Source organism: Microtus oregoni, unplaced genomic scaffold (assembly GCF_018167655.1).
Source record: "Microtus oregoni isolate MIOR12 unplaced genomic scaffold, Mior012 000001F_ref0000356, whole genome shotgun sequence".
Taxonomy (NCBI): Eukaryota; Metazoa; Chordata; class Mammalia; order Rodentia; family Cricetidae; genus Microtus; species Microtus oregoni.
Genome location: NW_024543060.1, coordinates 32,172,701 through 32,195,211, shown reverse-complemented (window position 1 = coordinate 32,195,211; position 22,511 = coordinate 32,172,701). Strand labels below are relative to the sequence as shown.

The following is a 22,511-nucleotide window of genomic DNA, read 5'->3' as shown; positions in this document are numbered from 1 at the left end:
TTGAAAAGTGAAGGCAGATGAGCAAAACTAGTTAGGAGAAAGGATAATGCATGGAAGGCAGGAACTCAGTAGGCTTCCTCCTCCTCCTCATCAACTGATCAACACATGAAACCCTGTGACATGCTGTAGAGCCAGATCTGCAGCTTGTAAATTAGTACTAAAGCGCATTCGATCTGAGGGTCATAATCTCAAGCGTCCATTCCTCCCTGCAACTGTTTGCTCTTAATTTATCTTTCACTGAAGAACCAATGATGTCCTATGTTGTGTAAGACCTTTTGCTTCTGTGCTGTATGGCCTAACACCAAACAAGACCCTTTGAAGCCTTATCTTTATGAATACTGTAATGATGGACTGTTATCAATAAACAAATGAAACCATAATATTTTTTGAAAATACAGCATGGTGGTTAAAGTGACCTGCTCAGTGGATCTATTGACATACTGTATGATAGTAGGGGAGGCAAGACACATGGAGGTCTTCCTGGAAACTATTTCAAGTAACAAGTAGTAAGTTTAAAATGTGAGAAGAAAGGGTGTTTTGTTTTTCAATAGTATATAGTTTCATAGCTGTGTTGTGGAAATGTTCCCATAACAAGCAAATTCAGAAGTGTTCCAGATATTACAGACTATGGTGCAAACGTCTTTATGGTTGAAATAGTCCTACAACTACTGCTAAGACTGGGTTTCATTCCCTTCTCTTACATCAGAAATCTGGGTTATTGAAGATTTCCTTTGTTGGTTTATTCATTTTCTTTTTATCCCTTTCTCTCTTTTGTATAGACCCAGATGATTTTTAACTTTGATTTTCCTGGCTGAAAAATGCAAAGTTACAGGCATGCAACACAAAGTTTACTATTTCTTGTTCTCTCACTAAGGACCATTAGATTTGTTTGTAAAATTGGTCCAGTGGTAATAAATAGGACATAAATTACTATGAATATTAAATCATATGATGTATGATAAGGTATTTAGCATAATGATTCTTTTTGATAAATTATTAGATAGAATGATGTTCAAACTCTATCTTTAAAACAGTAGTTGAGTTTCATGCTAAGCTTGTGAGAATTGAAAAAATCAGACGATTGCATATTCCTGGTGTTACAAGAAACTACATTTTCCTCTCTGAGTCCCTATTCTACATTTATGATATTTTCCTTCTGAGTATTTGCCAAAATTTTTCCTATTGTTAGAGATAGTCACACAATGTTTTCTGACCTCATATTAGAAAATTCAGGTGTATTAACAAGAAAAAAATTCCATGTCAATAATTCAATTTTGCAAAAAAGCTGAGTGCAATATATACCCATGCTTGCGTGCACACACACACATATACATATATACATACTTACTTACACACATAATGCATACATACATACAAAGACTTAGAGAGTAGCCTTAGTAATTCTGGGTACATGGAACATTTTTTTTTTTTTTGCAATAGAAACCTTGAGTGCGACATTCGATACCTTCATTGTCTTCATCTCACTTACACTTCATCTGTCAAAACTATATTTATGTTTCATAACTTATGGATAAATTTGTGTCTTAATTTTACCTAGAATTTAACCCTTCTTCTCTTTTACAACCATTTAAGTTTTTGTGGCTTAATTCAACATCAGTTATGAAGCCGTTTTGGAAACAGGGGTGTAATTTTTGTTTTCCCCCATAGGATCTGTCTCTTGCTCCAGTGTCTTTCCAACAGCTGCTTACACACAGATGTTTGAATGAGAATGTATGTGAAGCAAGTCTTCAGATTTATGTTCTTTGAATCTAATTTATTGCACTAATATAGAAATGTATTTTTAAAATTCGACAATCCATTGACAAGTAGTCTGACAGAAAACCTGACTGCAAAGCACATTTCTATTTTTAATTTAAGAAATCAACATGCAATAATTTGGTTTTCACTAGAATTCTCTCTAATATAATAATGAATGCCAGGTTTAATCAAGAAACATTTGAACCAGGCAGTGGAGGCACATGACACCACCTTTAGTGCCCAGGACTCTGGGGAGAGCAGCAGGTGGATCTCTGTCAATTCCAGGCCAGGCTTGTCTACAGAATAAATTTCGGGAGAGCCAAGACTCTTACACAGAGAAACCCTGTCTCAGAAAGCCAAGAAAAGAAATATTTTATTTAGCAGAAATAATAAATAAACAACCACAATTTCCTACATAAAATATTGTAATATCTATTTGTCTCAGTTATTATTATTTATAACTAGAAAAAACAATACTTAGACCTTACTTGAAAAGTAAGTCCTTAAAATAATTCCTGGAATCTAAAAATGGGTTGTAACTGCAGTCAAGTATCTATGCTCTAGCCAACTAAATCACTTCTAATTATTTTAGGGCATAACACACTTAGGAAAAAGTAACAAACACACATGCACAAAGAACACAGAATTTAACATAATGATTAAAATTTTAAAAGCATCCCTTGTTCTTTATTTCAGGGAAGAAGATATCCACATTAACACAAAGTCTACTTAAGCTTTAAAAAAAGCAATTGCTGGTGTCTTCCCCAAATCTTTGATACAGGAAGTTGATTTCATAATTTCTTATAGTACCTAATATTAATATAAAAGGCCTTTCATTAGAGAATGCACTTTCTGAGGGAATTTAATAGATTTAAATTAATATACGTCGTATTAACAGTAATGTTCGGTGGTTTTGTAACTTCTCTGCCAGCTAATGAATTAAGCATGTTATTAAATCTGTACATTCTGGGAACAACATAGCTTTCCATGCTTTAACGTCATCTTTTCAGGAAGAGGGCGTGCTAGAATCCTCGTGCAAGTGGAAGCTGAGAGGCTAAAGCATTCTGCAGTTAATCCTGGAATCTGTTTCAAAACTGAATTCCTTGACAACTGTCCATGTACTGCACAGCAGAGGTGGCATTGCTTTTCTTCTTTTCCTCGACATTTCTCTAGGAAATAACTTTTGTACATTTTTCTCAGAAGTAGGATATAAATAGTACAAATAGAAAAGTCAAAGAAGAGACAAAAAGTTAATATTTAAGATGTAAATTCTTGAGAATGGCTTATTCTCAAGAATAAGTAAATTCTTCTTTTCTGGGCTTATTTGTTCTTTAGTATTTGGTATCTCGATCTGAGCTAGGAACTTCAGGTATTTGTTGTTGACCTTGGAAGATGGTTTCCTCCTAATTAATGCAGTGTGCTGCTTCATCTCCACCAATGTGGGTTTTGAGGGCACAGTGAAATCATTCTTCCTCACCAGATTTGCTATAGCATATGTGTGTGTGTGTGTGTGTGTGTGTAGGTATATTGAATTATATTGTGTTTACTCATTTATGTATTTCTAGCTTATATATAATTAATTTAGGTTATTTATGTATAATTAATTTATACATAGTTACACATATAATTTTCTTGTTTGTTTGGTTTGGTGTGGTTTTTGAGAGAGGGTTTTTCTGTAGCTTTTGGAGCCTCTCCTGGAGATAGTTTTGTAGACCAGGCTGGCCTCATACTCACAGAGACACTCACTGAGACCCACCTGCTTCTTCCTTGCTAGTGCTGGGATTAAAGCACCCCCGCCATGCTTAACGGTATATGTGATATAGATATCTGTTATATATGATATAGATATACATATATAATCAGATCTAAATATATATCATATATATGATTATATATCAATACATGATATATGACTTTTATGTCATGCATATATGCTGATGCATATACACTATATAATTTATATATGGTTATATATAAAAAATATAAATGTATAGTGAGTTTAAGTATCATTCTTTATTTTGTTTATTTTATGAAATGAAAGAGATAACAACCCTAAATTAAAATTATTTTCTTTTACCTATTTTTTTTTAAAGAATAACTTTCAAAAATTCATCATCCATACATGCAGTGATATGAACAGATAATTTTTACCCAATTCCTCAAATTATGTTGGCAAATGTAAGGATTAAAGACATTCCAAATCAAAGCCTTATTTTGCAAACTGGTGTTATATGAAACTTGGCATTTCTTTTGTTCTTTGGAGATGAAGTCTTTCATGACTTTCATGACAAATCTCATGGTATGGTAGTGTTAAGCCATAAATAAATGTTATAATTTCAACATAAACGATTTCATTGGGTAGAATATATTCTTTTGGAACTCTTAATTTGAAAGTTTATTTTTACATTTTTGAAGATCTCACTAAAAATGATTTCCCTGGAAATAACAGGTATTATGTTGAGTTTAGTGTGCTCATTTTACCAAGCTCATGAAAAATCAGAACTTATATAAACATATATATAATATATTATATATAAACATAAAATTATGTTTATATATAATACATTATATATTGTATATAAACATATACATATATACATATATACAATATATATATGTATATATATTGTATATATATACACAATATATACACACACATATATATGTATATATATACAATATATATATTGTATATATATACACATATATATACAATATTGTGTGTATATATACACACATATATATACAATATTGTGTGTATATATATACAATATATATATTGTATATATATACATATATATACACAATATTGTGTATATATACATATATATATACAATATTGTGTATATATATACAATATTGTGTATGTATGTATATATATATATATATACACAATGTGCTTTATGCTGTATGGAACAAAATACTGACAGTTTTGGGATCATTTCATTTCTTTCCCTAACACATATTTATTAAATTTAATTAATCATTTTCCTACTTAAACAACAAAGTTTTTTATTAACCACATACTTTGTTATAGTGTGTTCTTGTAATCAATATTTGTACATTTGTTAAGTTTAGGAACTCCATTAAATGCCTTGTGAGTTGTTGAGTGTTCTGAACTTTGGCCTCATGGCAGGGAAGCTGATGGTGACTCATGCTTACTCCCCCTGTAGACAGCTGTAATGCATGGTCACTGAATCTGTACATACTTATCTGTAGAGAACCATCTATTTCACACTCTGGGACAATTCTGTCACATGAACCCTGCAAACATCGTGGTTCATACTGCACAATAAATACAAAGATATATTTTTATAAACAAGTTAATAGTATCTAGGAGAAAGCTATGCTTCTTTTGCTTCGTTTTATGAAAAGTACATCAGTCTTCCGAGAGTTTGTGCAAAACTCGTGAATCTGTTTTCTGAAGTTCATTGAATCTGGAAATTATCTATACTTTTGTGTACTTTTTGTCTTTGAGGGAAATTTAAGAAATATGTTGAGTAGAAGTGACATAGATACATGTAGATCTCGGGCCCTTCTATATATGACCAAGGATGATCATAATTCACAATGAGTTCTCTGTAGAAATATGTTGTGAGCTTTTGAAATGTGACTTCATTTTAAAGATTTGCTTTTGTTTTTAAGCTATATGCAAATATCTTATGATTTTCAGACAAGGACAAATATATAATTCTCATTCAGAGATAATAATTTAATAATTTAATGTGCTTTCCTTCATTATGACTATAATCATAGGCCAATCTTCCTTTACTGTGTTTTCTGTTTTGCACTCAAATAAGTCCACATCTGCAAGTATGAGTCTCGCTATTTTCTTTTACTTAATATAAATCCTTATTCCATATTATTATGCACTCAGTTTGTGACTTTTCAATGTTCAAGTCAAGATTGCAAATCATTAAGAAGAATATGTTTTTCTGTTCTCAAATACATTGTTAATGTAAACAGAAAACATACAAATTATGCATTACATTATTATAATGTGCTTATTTAACAGTGATCTAAATCGTAATATATAATTATCTTTCAAGGAGATCATAAATCAAGAAATACATAATAGATATCAAAATCCTCATTTATCTTTGTACTGTCAAGTCATTTTACTCAAAACTTGAAGACTATAGCACATAAGCATTTTTTTTTCTGTACATAAATAGGAGAGGGCAAATAAGTCTTATAGATTAGTATTATGGGTTACTTTCACTCCTAAATAATTTTGTTCTAGGGTCTCGCTCTATATTCACTTTCTCCCATATGTTTTTCTGTTATACCGTTTCATATCTGATGCAATTTTAATTTCTACCTCAAATAAGATTGTGAATCTCTCCCATGCACTGGGCTGATGTGTATATTTCATTGCCTGCACATGGTTATTCTTTTACTCTTGTGTAAACGAAAGAGTGATAGAATAATAGGAACCTATATAAACAGGTTGGGCTTACCTCCTTTTGGAGGGTGAAGGCTGGGAAGCTATTTTCATATCGATAATCAGTCACCAAAATTTCTCAAAAGCTTTCTCAAAAGCTGTTGAAGACATTAGCCCTAGGACGTCTGTTGACTGAAACATCTGTGAAGGAGCCCCCTGCCAGCATTGCCAATGACTCTAATTCCTTTAATGCACTTAGCTGCATATCACTTTGACTTCTTCTTCTAAAGCTGAATTTTGACTCTCCTTGTATAAACATCATAAATGTGCCTGAAGTCAGACCCTGTGCCCTAGAGCCCTGGGAACAAATGGACAATGAAGTGTCTGTATACTTTGTACGGTCAGAGAGAGACAAGAAAGAAGATTGTTAAAAGTTATTCATCTGAAAAGAAAACCTGCTTATTCAAAACTGCATAAAAGTGTGTGTTTCTAAATATCGGAGGTGTGAAGTGGGGGTCTGGACATCTCGAAGTTGTTGTCCTCCTTTTAAAAATATCAAAGTCCGTACTGTGGCTAAGAGATGATGAACTGAGAGAGACAAGAAGGAAGTCTTTGGTTATGATTGCATACAAGCTACAATGGCTAATGATTTGAATGATGTCTTCCTTTCGATTAGATGCAGGACAGCTCAGCAGACTTTGACCATTTGTTTCTACTGTGGTAAAATCTAGGATGGATGTAGCTGTCATTAATGCACATACTCATAGTTTTGCAGATTGTTTTGCTTTCTTTGTTCAGTTGAGTTTTTGTTTCTCTTTTCAAGAATAACTGATCTCCAAAAGCATATCTAGACAGTGTATGACAATAAGGTAATTTAATTAGCTGTTCTGGGCAGTTAGGTAATTTGAATAAGATTATGCTGTATGGTAAATTAATTAATCCTGTATTCAGGTATATCTATTTAGACAGTAACATTGTGTACTTCTGGCCTTCACACTAGCATATGATCTCTTGAAAGTTCTTTAAATTTCTGTTGAAAGCATTTAAACATTAAGTATTTGCAATAAGGATTTTTCCCTCAGAGTATTAGAGAAATTAATGGTCTCTAGAAGTTAGTGTTCAAATTTCATTGAGTACAATATAAGCTTCTCAGTAAAGGACCCTACTATAAATAATAAAGGGATAGCAATAGTCTTTGTTGTAAATACATTTTTCTACTTTTCTTCAATGAAGAAGGAGAAGGAGAAGAAGGAGAAGGAGAAGGAGGAGGAGGAGGAGGAGGAGGAGGAGGAGGAGGAGGAGGAGGAGAAGAAGAAGAAGAAGAAGAAGAAGAAGAAGAAGAAGAAGAAGAAGAAGAAGAAGTTCTATCTGATTCTCAGAGAAGGCAACCAGTACCCTAGTATTTAGGGAAACCTGACATCTTTAACTCCTTTCTTATAAAACAGTTGTTCTGCTCTTGGCCTCAGTGTCTCCAGGCTTCTACTCCTGTAATTGTAAAGTAATCCCCAGTAGGTGTTAGTTGATGGCCTTAGGGTGTTACCACCACCAAGGGTATTTGCATTTTAATGGAAGGCTTTAAAAGAACTTCAAGCATCCAGTCTGAGAGCAATAAATCTCTATTGGTGGAATTTCATGGGATGTGATAGATTGGGCAGGTGATGTCTGTGGTGAAAGGAGCCCACTGGGTTTATTCTAATCACAGCGTGAATTAAAGTGTTCCTACTTAGTGGTAGCCTGACTTTTGCTTCCAAAGTGAAAGGTATGAGGACAGCTCCTGTTGCCTGAATAATGAAGTACTCCTCAGCAGTTTCATTTTCTTTAGAAGCAAAACAAGTCAAAGGGCGAAAAGTTCAAATCTTTGAACTCTCCTTTTCTTTCCTATTCTCTCCATGGCTACCCCCAACTGTATATCTTCTTACTCATGCTTGAGGTATACCGGTAGAATATGCCCATACTTTCTCCAAATTACAGCCTTTGAGTGTGTGTCTTTCTTCCTTTTTTCTTTATTATATATTCCAGAACCCTTTTCTTCTTCTTCTTCTTCTTCTTCTTCTTCTTCTTCTTCTTCTTCTTCTTCTTCTTCTTCTTCTTTTATCTTTGGAATTGACAGGGCAGGGTATTTGTGAAGTCTGGTGGGTGGGGAAAGAAGAATAACAAAAAAATCAAAATATTTTCGAAAAATAAAAAGTGTTAAATACTGGCTTGTCTGCCGTGAAGTTCCGAGAGTACAACAGATTTGCAGATGTATGCGATATGGACTGATAGAATGTTAATAGTGTAATACCCAATGACTGCATTGTTTTTAAAAGCACAGCCTGAAACCTGAAGTGCTGACATACAACAATGTGTAGGACTTAGCGAGGTAATGCAGAGAGAAGGATTTTTTTTTTCTTTGTAAAAATTGTAACAGAGGCAACCCTTATAAAAAACCCAAGCCACCCATTTTTCAGATCAGTGTGGTGGTACAGGATCTGTAATCCTAGCATGTGTGTTTGGGGGTTGGGGAAAGGGTGGTTAAGGAAGTGTGAAGTGAGTTCAAAGTCATGCTTCAGACACATAGTGTAATCTTTCAAAAGATAAAGATAAAAATTTAAAGAGAAAGAAAGACAATATATAAATGGTGAAATAAAAGAGTAAAACTAGAAAAGAAGATTGGGCCAAATATTAGAGAGTGAATCGAATAAGAAAAATATTTTTAATCAAATGTGATACACTGACAAATATGTATGTATATATATGTATATATGTGTATATATGCATATATAGAAGAAATATTCCTCTGAAATTATTTTGGAGTGCTATCTATAAATGAGGCTCTAGACTGGAACTAACTAGTTCTTAGAAAATCTGTAACAGTGGACCAAAAAAAATAAAGAATGATCTGGAAGAGAAGTGGGACAGAGACAAGAACATAAGGAGATATCTTCAGAGAGATCATATTTAAGCATGCAAATGAGGAAAAGATATATCCAAGTATGGACATTTGGCTTAGTCAGGTGCCATTTTGCTGATCAAGAGAAAGAGAAATAGGTTTTAATGGGGCAGATGCTGAGTTCAGATTTGGATAAGCTGAGTCTGAGATTATTATAGAACATCTAATCAGGGATGTCGACTAGATGGGCATCAATCTGTCTGGCATCCCAAAGGAAGATCTGGGCTGTAGATGTATGTTTAGCCATTAGTCCTAGCATCTAAGTGATGACAATGGAAGAGTTTACAACAGAGCACTGTTGATCGATCCCCAGCAAATGATCAGTTAAAAAGTCAGGAGAATCACAGTGAAGAATAAGAGTAAGTGGCTGGAGAGCTACACCAGAGCAATAAGCAGGAGGGTATCCATATTGATTTGCAAGACAGATAAAGTTGCAAGTAAGCTCTGTGCTCTCATTCCAAAGGTCTCCAGGATCTACTGCTGGGCTCTAAGTCCTGCAGTTTCAAACTGTGTTCCTCTTGCTCTTTGAGTTATGTCAGTTCAACAGAAGTAATACTGGACATCGATGATTTCTGTGGCTTTATTTCTTTGAGAAGTGTGCTGTTCTTTTATACATCTAACATACATTCAAATTTTCTTCTAATGTTTCCCCTGCCGTCTTTCTTTCCTGAAAATGAAAGTCTCATCACCTATTAGTACAGAGATTACAGCTTCCATATGTGACCTAACACATTATGATTTACATCACAGTTATTTATGAACAAGATAAGTTCTTCCCTCTTGGCAAGAATATAAACTCTTGAAGATGAAGGACTCACTCCTCCAAATTAGCCCCCATAGCACACTGCTTTGAAAACAGCAGGGACTTAGCAATTATTCACTGAATGACCACATACATTACTTACATAAAATAAAAGAAAGTTTTTGATTTTTTTTTTAAATCTGTTGATGAAGCAAGGAAGTTCAGCAGAGCCAAACATAAGAATGCTTGAGGAGAAAGGATAGATATATCTGTTGCTTTGGATATATCTAGGCATATGTTAGTCAAATAAATAATGGAGGGTCTATCAAAAGCACATTCATAACACTGAGGCAAAATAAGAACATAATGCAAACTATTCTTATTTGTCTCAAAGGACTGTAAATACTCCATTTTTGGTGGTATTTTCTGACAAAAATAGCAAATACTTAACTATATATATGCTTTGGAAACTTAAGAAATTAATCTTCTCTAAGGTGCGTGAGAAGGACAGGAAGTGCTAACAACAAGCACATTTTTATTTTTTTCTAAGGGCAAATTTAAGATGCTACATAAGCAGTTTCTCAATATGCCCTACAAACAATCCCAAGCCTCTCCAATTTGCTCTTGTATATTAAAAATAGGACGACTTTGTGGGATTGCTCAGTTAAATAGAATAAGGGTTAAATGATAACTTGACTTATCTTTTAAATGACAAAAAAATAAAGAAATTGCAAGACCTTTTCACACATTAGAGATGCATTGTCATTTATCATCTAGATATCAGGCTAGCAGTGCGAAGTAATAAAACATATCATCGAAAAATGTGCTATAGGTCTGAATCATTCTTTCCTTCCACCTCCCAGCTAACTGTAGTATTAAATCAAACAAGCAGAACATTTCCTTAGGCAGCCATTGCCTTTTAATTTCCTGAAGAACCTTAAAATATCATTCATTACAAGTACTACACATATTTGGTTTTTAAAAGTCTCATAAATCAATAGCAGGCTGACTGTAATAATTATTACAAGTTAGTGCATAATTTTCACGCTGAAGGCTGAATGCAGAACTTCAGCATATGCAAACGAGGCAATTCAAACTGTGTATAGATATTAATATGAAGAAGCAGGTAACGAGGTACAGGCTATGAATTATGCATCAGGAGTGGCTGATCTTCAATGAGGAAAATGAATTCAGCATGTAATCTAATTAGTGATGGAAGTCTATTACATCTAACTGCAAAAGCAACCGTCCTTGAAACAAATTTATTTACAGTCCGTGTTACCACTTGAAACAACTTTGAAATGATGTGTCAGACAACAGCTTAATTGTAAAATTTTTTGTTTGTTTGTCTCAGTTCCAGACCTGGAAGGCCTCCTAAGAGGACTCAAAGTGTCACCTCCCCAGAGAACTCGCATATCATGCCACATTCTGTCCCTGGCCTCATGTCTCCTGGAATAATTCCACCAACAGGTAAGAGTGCGATTATATGTTCCAAAACATTAAATATCAACCAATATTACAGATTTTACACATCGCCATCATTGCGATGGCATTTACATGTTTTGGCTTCGTTTTACAAACACTGAGGTAATATTCTGATAAGGGGTTATTCGAAAATCGCATCATGATTACTATGATTTCCTTTGCAAAAATAAAATGACATGAGATTAATTGATTAAAGTGCTAAAAGTCATTTGAATTACCCCCCACAAATCTCATAAAACAAAAATTACAGGTCCTAGAGTTTTTTGTTTTTTAAACTGAAAATTAGAAGCTCAGGAAGTACCAGTAACTTCCCAAGGTCAATTGATGAGAGGTATACGTAAATTAATCAAACCCTCTTGCTTAGATTTAGAACAATTTTTATTCCAAAATAATTCAGGAATACAGATACAGAAGCAAAAAAAAAAAAACAAAACTGCATTTATTTTTCAAACAAATACATTTAATTAGAATCATTTAAAGGAAGGTTTTTAAGACTTTTGAAGACATGTAGGTGAAAGCGTATTGGAGAGAGCACGTGCATATTGATGCATCCTAAGTGATCATAGATCACACCAAAACGTAGCTCATTTGATTTATGTCACTTGGAGATGCTTGTTAATTCTTTCATGTTTGTTTCTATGTCTGTGCCCACTTTTGGCTCTCACCAGGAAAGAGCCAGAGCTTTGTACAGATGAACATAATGATTAAATTATATAACATTTATCTCTCTTGCTTAAGGAGGAGATACAGATGTTATGCAACACAACTAAAACACCAGATATCTCTTGGCCGAAAGAGAGTTCTTTTTTCCTTTCAGACATAGCACAACTGGCCCCAATTTAAAATCCTTCTGCCTCATCCTCCAGAAGTGCTGAGTTAGAAGTGTTTGCCACCAACTGAAGCTAAATAGTTTTTTTTTTCTGAACTTCTATCAGCATTGTCTTCTTCTTTTGAACATTTTCCTTTTCTATGTTTTAATGTATTCATTGACATCTGGTCACATTCAGTTGTTGGGTTAAAATTCCTTGAATTTAATTCACATTAATTTCTTATATCAATACCTGAAACTCAATTTTGTGAATATTTATCAAGTATCATTTCTGCTTGGTTTTATCCTATTTCTATATTTAGTACTGTTCTTATCAGTGTTCCAAAAAGTTCCTTTTTTTTTACTGTCTGTATAAATAAATGTGTATATGTAAATGTGATGTTAAGTTTGTGTGAATGATAAAGTTGCATTTGTGGTTGCAGGTGTGTGTGTGTGTGTGTTTGTGTGTGTGTGTGTGTGTATGTGTGTGTGTAGGCCAAATGATGACATTTGGTGTCAAATTGTATAACTTTCTGCCATAGTCTTTTGACAGTCTTTCTTCGAACCTTGTGCTAAGTAGACAGTCGGCAAGGCCACTCTTCCTTATGTCCCATTCACCACATCTAACTTTTGTGTGTGTGTTGGGCTTTAAACTTAGATCCAACTATTTGTACAGCAAACATTCCTAATACACTGAGAAATCATTTAGACTCCAAATAATTGAAATTATATGTAGAAGACATATATTAATAGCAAAAAATGACCTAGTTGTCAGCCAAGTATTATCTTTGCCATTTGTTTAGGTTATTTGCTTCTCATCCTACTGAATCCCACTGCCCAAAATTCTAAACTCAAATTTGACATTTGAAAAAGGAATTGGTAACATCCATTGAAGCTTGAGCAATTCAGGTTTAACTAGTTGATCAAATGTTCTTTTGCCAATCACTTTTTTTTTTTCTCTTGTCGTTGGGACAAATGCCCTAGAAAAGCTACTTAGAAGAAAGTATTTATTTTGTCTTACGGTTTCAGTCAGATATATGGCCTGCTGGTTCTAGGGCAGCTGAATTTAGAGCATCATGGAGGGGAGGTTGGTAGAAAGAGTTGCGTGGTGGTGGCTTGGAAACAGAGAAACAAGACAGAGCATAACCATTTTTGATGAAATCTTCTATTAAATCCTGGTCCCAAATTCAGGCCCCAGTATGTTGGATGGGGTGCAGTTTTTCTTCTGCCATTAATGTAGTTTGCACAGTCAGACTTGGAGATACCTTCACAGCCTAAGGCACAATTATGCTTCCCTGCTGTAGGTGTCTTTCCATCTAGTCAGGCTGATAAAATTAATCGCCTCACTGTTCTTTGAAATTTTTGTTGCCTTATATGCAAAATTAAACTTTTGGTATATTTAATAGCTGAAACATTCAAGTGTGATGAGCAAAAGATCTGAGCACATGTGATATCAATGATTTCATATGGATTTTTCTAATTAACCACATGAATATTTTTCTATATTTGATAGGCTTCTATTGCTTTTAAAAAAGTTGCCCAATCAAAGAATACAATTGCACATTTTACTCATTTAAAAGTATTCATGATCCGGTTCTAATTTTGCCTTAATTGTAAAGGCAAAAGTAATACACACTTATCGATGAAAGCAATATTTAAAATAGATGATGCCTTCAAAATCTCAATGGAGCAACACTCACATGACATCATAAAATAACTTTGTAGTAACTGAAATGAATAAAATAAGTCTGTATACTTCGACCCAGATATCAAACATCATGCTGCGCTTGAGAAGTCTTCCCATCATACACATTACAAAATATTGATGAAAAGAGACATGGAAAGTAGCTCCAACTTGGCTCATCATTAGACATTCATCTTTCAAGTCAGATCATTTTATGCATTTCAGTTTTGGTGGCATTCTCTTGAGTCATGCCTTTTGCCTCTTTGTTCTTCGCAATGTATTATGAAGCCATAAACCTGGATTTTCGTCAAGTTTACTAAACATTGCACTGAAAAGGTGGGGTGGTGTTTCATGAAGAGGGTAAATAGGAGGAGGTTGGGAATCTATTAGAGTTAAGCAGCTTCTGTAAGGGCTGTGAATAGTTTGATTTGCTTGCTATAATCTCACCTGTTTCCATCTCTTAGACAATGGTCTTAAGATTTAAGCTCACCAGGCTATGAATGTTGTTCTCCAATGGAGTTACCTTATTGTAGATGATTTAATTACATGTTTACACACATTTTCCCCTAGAAGGAATTTAAGTTTTTATCAAATATAGGATCATATCTACTCATATGGGAGCATATTATTTTCTATCCAATTAACTGGAGTTTTAAAATTTCTTTATTGATAGATAAGGATAGCATGTCTTAGACATGAATACACCTTCCGAAGTACAAATGTAGCAACTTCAAAATAAACAGAAAGATTGCAATAGAAAATCTCCTGATTTTCACGTCCTGAGATTCAAGTCCTTATATTATTCTTGAGCACTCTTCTGTTGTTGTGTCCATAGAATTCACTTTTAACTTTTTAAAACACTGAAATTTCATCTAGCCTGGTCCTGTGAAAATAAGATCTATTAGGTTTGATAGTTTTATAAATATTAATAAATTTATTACTGGTAACCCAATTACTTTTAATTTTAATGACTGATGTCAGAATATAAAAGAAGCTGTTTTTTTCAGAAGAAATGATAATATAGTTTAAAACATTAATAACTTAAATATTTATAATAAAAAAGAGTGATATAGATACCATTTTTGAAATTAGAAACTCCATGACATTATCTGTGCTATTTTTACTTGTGTATAATTATCTTTGGTGGAGTAGTTTTGTGTAACTTTAGGAGAGGACGTGGGTAGGTGGTCCTGATTTCCAGAAGTTATGGCTGTGACAAAATGTAACTTGAAGTTGCAGCTCACGAAAGAAGAAGCCTTTTTGTAGAATCTCACAAGGCAACACACCTCCTGCAGTGGTCACAGCATTTATCCTGTTGAGCGCTTGCCATAAATCATTTTTGAATTATGCACCAGTTTGGAATAAATTCATCCTAGCAACGGAGCTCTAATAGCATTCAGACTTTTTAGAGAATCATGTCTATTATGCAATTAAGGAAAGGATGTTTAGGAATTTAGAATACTCCTTTCTTTGTGCCAGAAGTGCAATTTGGAGAGCATATTTAGCCAACTTCCTGATTTCTTATTTAGGTCAAATGCAAACTCCTTTTGAAATATAACTTCTATATCCATATTTAGTAATAACGTATGAATACCCAACACTTGTATTTGATATTAAAAGAAATGCTATTCAATATCTGCTCTTTGCAAATATACTCAAATTGAATGATTTATTCATAATTTACTTCTTGGACATTTCCTTACTCTAATTATGACTTCGCAGATTCATAGGTAACACATATTCAGAAAGAAAAAAGATTCTAACACACAGAGTACAATACACTATGCCTGAAGGTAAAAATTTCTACCTTGCAAATTATTAAATTTTTATAAATTTCTAGACCATGGACAGTATTACCCAATGGTTAATAAAATTGAAACATTCATATCTTAAAATCAAAACAAACCAAACAAACCCACAATAACAGTTTTAAAGGCAAACGTCTTTTTTGTATGAAGAGATGACACTAAAACTTATTTTTGAGGTGATATTATTTTTTCTAGTTGATATTAGAGATGAGCAGAAACACCCAAACTACTCTTGTCTGAATGTTGGCACCTGTAGCATTTTAGAGACATTTAACATTCTCATTTGGCCTTCTGAAACAGCTGAATCTTCTCTCTATGCTGAAAAATATAATAACCTTGTTCAGTCTGACTCCTCCCTTTGAGTGCCTTGCTTAAAAAGTGACCATGATATGAACTTCTCGGAATGCTCACTTTAGCACAGCATAGCATAAATGTGACTTCTGTGTTCATGTGTAGAAAAACTGAGTGGATCCCTCAAGGGTATCAAATGTCCCATGATAGAGGAACTCCTTTAGGTTCGTGGGAGGAAAAATGATCAATTTGTCTTCTTTGCTTCATTTATGGTGGACTGTTGTAAACACTGGACCACCTTGTATCTTATGGAAGTTTTAAAACTGGAGAAGAAACCTCTATTCCTTTTCTGAGACTGCTCGAACTAATTACTGCAAGTTTGGTGGTAAAGAACTGAACTTTTTTCTCAAGGTTTGGAGACCAAGAGTTCAGGTTCAGTATCATTCAGCCCAAATCATGTTGCTTGCAGGGCCAGAACCCTCCTGAGGTTTCAGAGGAGAAATGTTCCTTAACGGCTGGTACTACTTGGGGTAGAGTTGCTTTACACCACTTTGTGTCCTTGTCTCTGTCTCTCTCTGTCTCTCTGTCTCTGTCTCTGTCTCTCTCTCTGTCTCTGTCTCTCTCTCTTTCTCTCTCTCTCCTCTGTCTCTCTTCACAATACAGAGAGACACACAGAGACACACACAGACACAGACACACACAGTACCCTGTGACCCTGAATGTACCTGAACTATCCCTATTGCCCCTGTCTTGTAAGGTACTTATGAGAATTTCTCTATGTTAGCATCGTAAACATCAACATGCACATTTTTTTTCATTTAAAGTAGGATATTTCAGGGTCCTAGGAATATAATTTAAGGGGCTGCTGTCAGTTCCTCATACCCAGTAAGTCTTTCTGCAGGGAAATGATGAGACGTCAATTATGTGTCTCAGATGGACACACTAAATGTATACAAAAAGATTCTGGCCATTTTTGCTCACTGAAGTATCCCTGAATGGAGAATATTGCCTGGCATAGGGCAGAGACTCAAAATAAATATTTGTTCAGTGAATATTGCTAATAAATGTTTAGTGAAGGATTTCTGAGAGGAATTATTATGCCTCACAGTTACAAACTGAAGCTGTAGTGTGTTAATATAGCTTTTTAAGTTCCACTAAACACACATAGTCTCTATATTAAATATTTAGAGTTTAGAGTACAAACAGAGGTATACCAAGTACATAAAAGAAAATATTTCTTTTTATTCATAGCTTATGATGGCTACATACAAGCATGAAAAACCGAAAAACTTTATTTGTGTGTTAGTTACAGAAATAACATATTAGACTTCATAATTACTGTTTATTTTGAGTATAACTATATTTTCACCATGCTAAATGATCTTAATGGATTATAAATTTCATTGTACCCCTAGTGTTTTGACTTAGAACTAACTTATTATACATTTGAATAAAATCTAACTTGGAATTTTGTTAAATATAAACACAGTTTTGGTATGAATAATATAAATACATCTGCTTGCTAATTATATTCTGTGTGCATGTTCATGTGTGAGACCCATGCCTATATACATCAAGATGTGTGTGTATTCATGTGGACAACATATAGTTGCTTTTCAAGGCATTTTCTACTTGGTTTTTCAAAGTCAGGATATCTCACTGACTTGAACTACTCAAAGTATATGATGTTGACTTGCTGACAAGCCCAGGAAAATGCTTGTCTCTCTATGCCTGGTGTTTTGATGATATATGAGTTCATTATAAAGAGATTTTTTAATATGGATTCTGGAGATCTACCTTGGGTCCTCAGGTTTGTACAGCTAGCACTTGACTGACTACATATGTCACCATTTCTGAATTTTTAAAAGTATATAATCCTCATAACTGAGTACTATAGCCAAATCATAGTAAACTCTGACTCTGTTCCTAGCAGAGATATTCATGATATATTTTTCTGAGTTTCAGAGATCTGTTATTTTTAGGTTTAATTAAATTACCACATATAATCCATGTTACTAGAGTTCTGGACAGGCTACTCGTCCACTTAAATTAGAAGGTAATTAAAGTCCTTTCTTCTCTAATTTATTTTCTCTTCTAAATTTCTCTTAAGTTCATATCTCATTTGACAACACTAAAAATGATAATCTGATTATGCTTCTTTCTTTATACATTCCTAGGCTTTAGTCTTTAATCTGGCTAATTCTTAGCCATGTTTGCTTCCTTTTGATAAAGAAAATACATTTGCATCATGAAAATTAGACTCCAGATTTAGTTCAAACTAGAGTCTTTGCCTAGCATTCCAAAGCTCTTGAGTTCAGTCCTCAGCATGGAAAGAAAACAAAATGGGTCTGAATGGAATGCTCAGTGGGTTATAGCTTTTACTGGCAACTCTGAGGACCTGATCATCTCTGGAACTTACGTGATGGATGGAAAGGATCAGCTTCCAACAGCTATCATCTGACACCCACACTTCTGCATCGGCACACAGACCCAAACAATATATAAATATAAAAATACTAAAAAGCAAATATATATTTTTTATATTTGTTTTTCTAGACAGGGTTTCTCTATAGCTTTGGAGGCAAATGTAATTTTTAATTAAGTTTGATTATGACTGGTTGTTATATAGGTTCCCAGATGTTTGTAGAGTAGCCATCTTTTGTGTAGGATTTTTCGTATGCTGACCCATACCTGATGCAGTATGTAGCATGTTCTCATGTACTGCTCACTAGAACTTGTTGACTATTGGTGATGTTATATTTCTGATTCACCCCTCCCCATATAAATTAGAGAAGAGATAAACACAGCTACCTGTTCATTTAGCAAAACCAGCCAAGTCTGATATAGTTATGGTTTGATCTGATAGGACAAAAGTTGTGTAAAACAGTGTAGACAGTCTTGTTTGTTCAGTGTCTCTTTGATATTCTGTCTCCTTTGAGATGAACTTTAAAACCTCAGCTCCCTCCCTTGATTAACTTGCTCTAGGCTGGGTCTGTGGACTAAACCAAAGCAAATAGGAGCTTTGTTTTATTGCCTCCCAACTTTCTAAGGATGTTTCTAGGTTTTAGCCTGTCATTGAAAGGAGGTAGGAGAGGTAACTGCAAGAACAATATTATCAAAACAATTTAGAGGATGTGGAAAAGCAAAGAGATCAGAGACTTAATAAATATTTGTGTTTTGTACTCAAACTGATTGTTGCCTTGTTAATGAATGAATTTGAGTTGATTTGAAAACATCCTATGTTAAAACATCGAGATGCTTCTGTTGTCTCTGTAATCATAGGTATCATCACCCCAATAGAACTTTGAAAATTTGCCATTAAATCTCAACTTTATAAACAGGAATATGATATTTACATAAAAGGAAGCAACAATATAATATTTTCCATCACTTCTAGTGACAACTGGAATATTAGATGTTGACATGGAACTCAGACATGTACTGAGATACTGATCAACTGTTGAATATTAAGGGATCATCTAGATTCAATGAATTCGGAAATGGTGATGTTTAGTGTTAAGAAAGCTTATCCTGCATGATAGAGTAGAACTGTAGTATTCAGAGGACAAATGTTTGATCAATAGATTGAAGTTTCAGCCTTTCAAGATACCAAGAGTTTTCTTGGTTTCCACAAGAAAGAGCTTACCTATTGTGCTCAAAGTCTAGGGTCCATCTGCAGCACAATTAAAGGTCAAACAAAGAACTTTTCTATCAATAGAGTGTATTACTATAAAAAATGTAGTTGTTTCTTTTGAACGAAACATTTGATAATAAACAGGAGGGTAGAAAGTCATTTATCAAAGGTTTCTTATTTATCGTTTAAGCTGTCTTATACACTACTAAAGGCATTAAAACAAAAACAAAGGTCTTCTTTCCTGATCATCAGGCATTAAATTCAGCTCCCATCATTTTTCTTAGGGAAATGTCAAGTCCCTACTTTATTAAGAAGGAGGTTAGGTTATGGTGAGTGTGCAGTGTTCTTGCAAAACAATCAGAAAACTCTGAGTTCAGTGGTCAGTGCTGAGTAAATCAGGCATGACATGGGCCTATAAACTCAGTAATTAATAGATTGAGGTAGGAGGAGGAAGTAAAGTCAACATCAATACAAACCAAGTTTAAAGTCAACCTGGACTAAGTTTTTCTTGGATTTTTATTCCCTAACTCATATTCTATCTTTCTCGCTACACAGTATATATTTTCAAAACTTTAAATTATATTATACTAATCAATATTATATACAAATATAAAAACTGAAGTAAAGTTTTAAACTATGTTTCCTATGAACACTTTATGTTTTTAAAGTAATCATATTTCTTTTTGCTGATATCTTTATAGATGATATATTTAGCTTATTTGTAAAATTGAGAATATTGAATTTACCATAAACTTCTTTTTATATTTAACGGCTTTTCTTCTGACCACTCTGGCCTTCACTTCTGGCCTTGAAGTAGCCCACACTTGTGAGTTTCTGCTCGGAAGAAGAGTTAACTATTAACATGACACGAAGAAGCACACACATAACCAAATTTAAATGTAATAATCTGAACTTCATTAAAAATTACTTTCAACTGGAAATGCCGACTTTCAAGAGGAATCAATGTTTGAAGATTCAGGGAACCTTTCAGCTTCTCACTGACTAAATGTACATTGACTGAACCATTGATATTTTTAGAATTTTATTTCTTTCGCCAGTATTTTTTTTTTCAAAATTTCAAGTCATTTTCTCATACTTTTATGAATGTGATGTATGTAGCTCCTAACTTGGAACCAAAAAGCTTGGCTGGTTATCTCTTCCTTGTCACTTTGCAGCTAAGTGACCTTGAATAACATTGGCTTTGCTTAGACCTCACAGGCAAGAACAGTAATGCAACATAACATTTTAGTAGCAGACTGAGCATCATCGTACAAATTTCATTAGTACAAATTTCTTTTGTACTAGTCAAAACAGGTTTTTAAACCTTAAACTCCTACATCAATCTGCCTTCTCCAAACCCTCTTCTTTTAATAATAATCCATCATAGAATCTGACATAACTTCTACTTAATTGAACTTTGCAGAACAAAACCAGCTGATGTATTTTAATACATTTTGCTTAGCATTACACAGGGAAATCTTGGATTTTATCACGATAAGCTTCAGAACAGGTCATTTGCTGTTTTCCAGATGAACAGAATCTGCTTTTCTGTGGCCACATTAGGTCTGGGGCAATGGACTCTTCCTATGTTTATGGTATCATCTTTTAGTCAGTTGCATTTTATCTTTTTGTAAGTTTGTTTGGCATCTTGCCGTTATCTAAACTAATATATTGTCCCCTGATATAACTCTGTTCATGCCAGCTGTGACTTTTGTATAATTAATATAGAGGTTTAAGATTCATGTTTACGATCTCTATTCATTTTACAGTAATATACCCCAGTTTAAAAGCCCTGATAACGTAACATTATATTGAATTAAAACACATTTCCATGAGGTTACTATTTTTTAAGAAATGCAATAATTTTTGAAAAAAGTTGATTTTCTCCATATACTTTTCCTAATTTCCTAAGCTTGTTCCTGACAATATGAGGATAAGAATTTAGCAAGCACAGTATTTAGTGAAAGGATTAAAAAAGGTACCACACGGTTGATTCTAGAAGTCTATATAAATGTAGCCTGTTATTTCGACATGTGAAATATTCATATTATTGTCAGTTTTTAAAGAGATTATTTTTCCTATTGAAATTTATATTTGACAAATGTGAAACAGAGTAAGATTTTCAAAACTGATCTGTTTACTTCAGTGTTTCATTTTTTTACTAAAGACGTAAACATCTTTTGCAATTTCTGCTACTTTATTTTGTTCCTAAACAAAATACCTAGGAATTTTATCAAGGAGTAATCATTTTAAGAAGATTTGCATGGAATTGTGCTTATTAAGATGAACATATATCTAAGTAACTCTGGATTCCAATATATTAATCTCTTACTAACATAATATAATGGTGTTTTTGATTTATTTAAGCATGAAATTGATCTCATCATACCTACACTTTATGTTACATATTGAAAAAGTTAAATTTAAAGATATTGTTCCAAGAAGAACTACTACCATATGACCTGTCCACGTGAGTTGCCTTCTTGATTTATAATAGCAATTGCTTTCTCAGCATGGATCTCATGACATAATAATATTCTATGAATTTTTGAAATTATACTGAGCTCTACATCAATCACCCATAGGTAACTAGTATCTGGAAGAGGGACAAATGCTTACTTGAAATCAGACATCTTAGAAATATGTTTTTCTCCAAAATATAAAAACTGTTATTTTAAAGAATGTTGTATGCTGTTTCCTTTGATATTCTTAAAATTATTAACAGAAATGTTCAAAATTCCTATTGGCATACCAGCCAAACACTTCAACATGCCTTGACCATTGTTGTTATTGGGTCAAATTCAAAGAAGTATATTTTTTCCTGGGACTCTAAAAATTAATCTCCTAAATTTTAGAAAAAAATGAAACTTAGGAATAAGAAATTTGCCCACATGTATTTTATCTATAAGAATCAGAAATACAATAGGCTCTTAAGTGAATAAACATTGTGCTGTGTTGATTTTTTTCTTCATTTTTTTTTCTATT

General features: G+C 33.6%; 1 protein-coding gene across 1 annotated transcript in view; it reads left to right on the top strand.

Moving 5' to 3' along the window:
- The window catches only part of Dach1 (dachshund family transcription factor 1), a 359,268-nt gene that overhangs the window by 139,423 nt on the left and 197,334 nt on the right, over positions 1-22,511 (top strand). Inside the window, exon 2 of the mRNA XM_041667539.1 lies at positions 11,171-11,286. Coding sequence (XP_041523473.1) covers positions 11,171-11,286 — 116 coding nt within the window. The remainder of the gene's footprint in view (positions 1-11,170; positions 11,287-22,511) is intronic.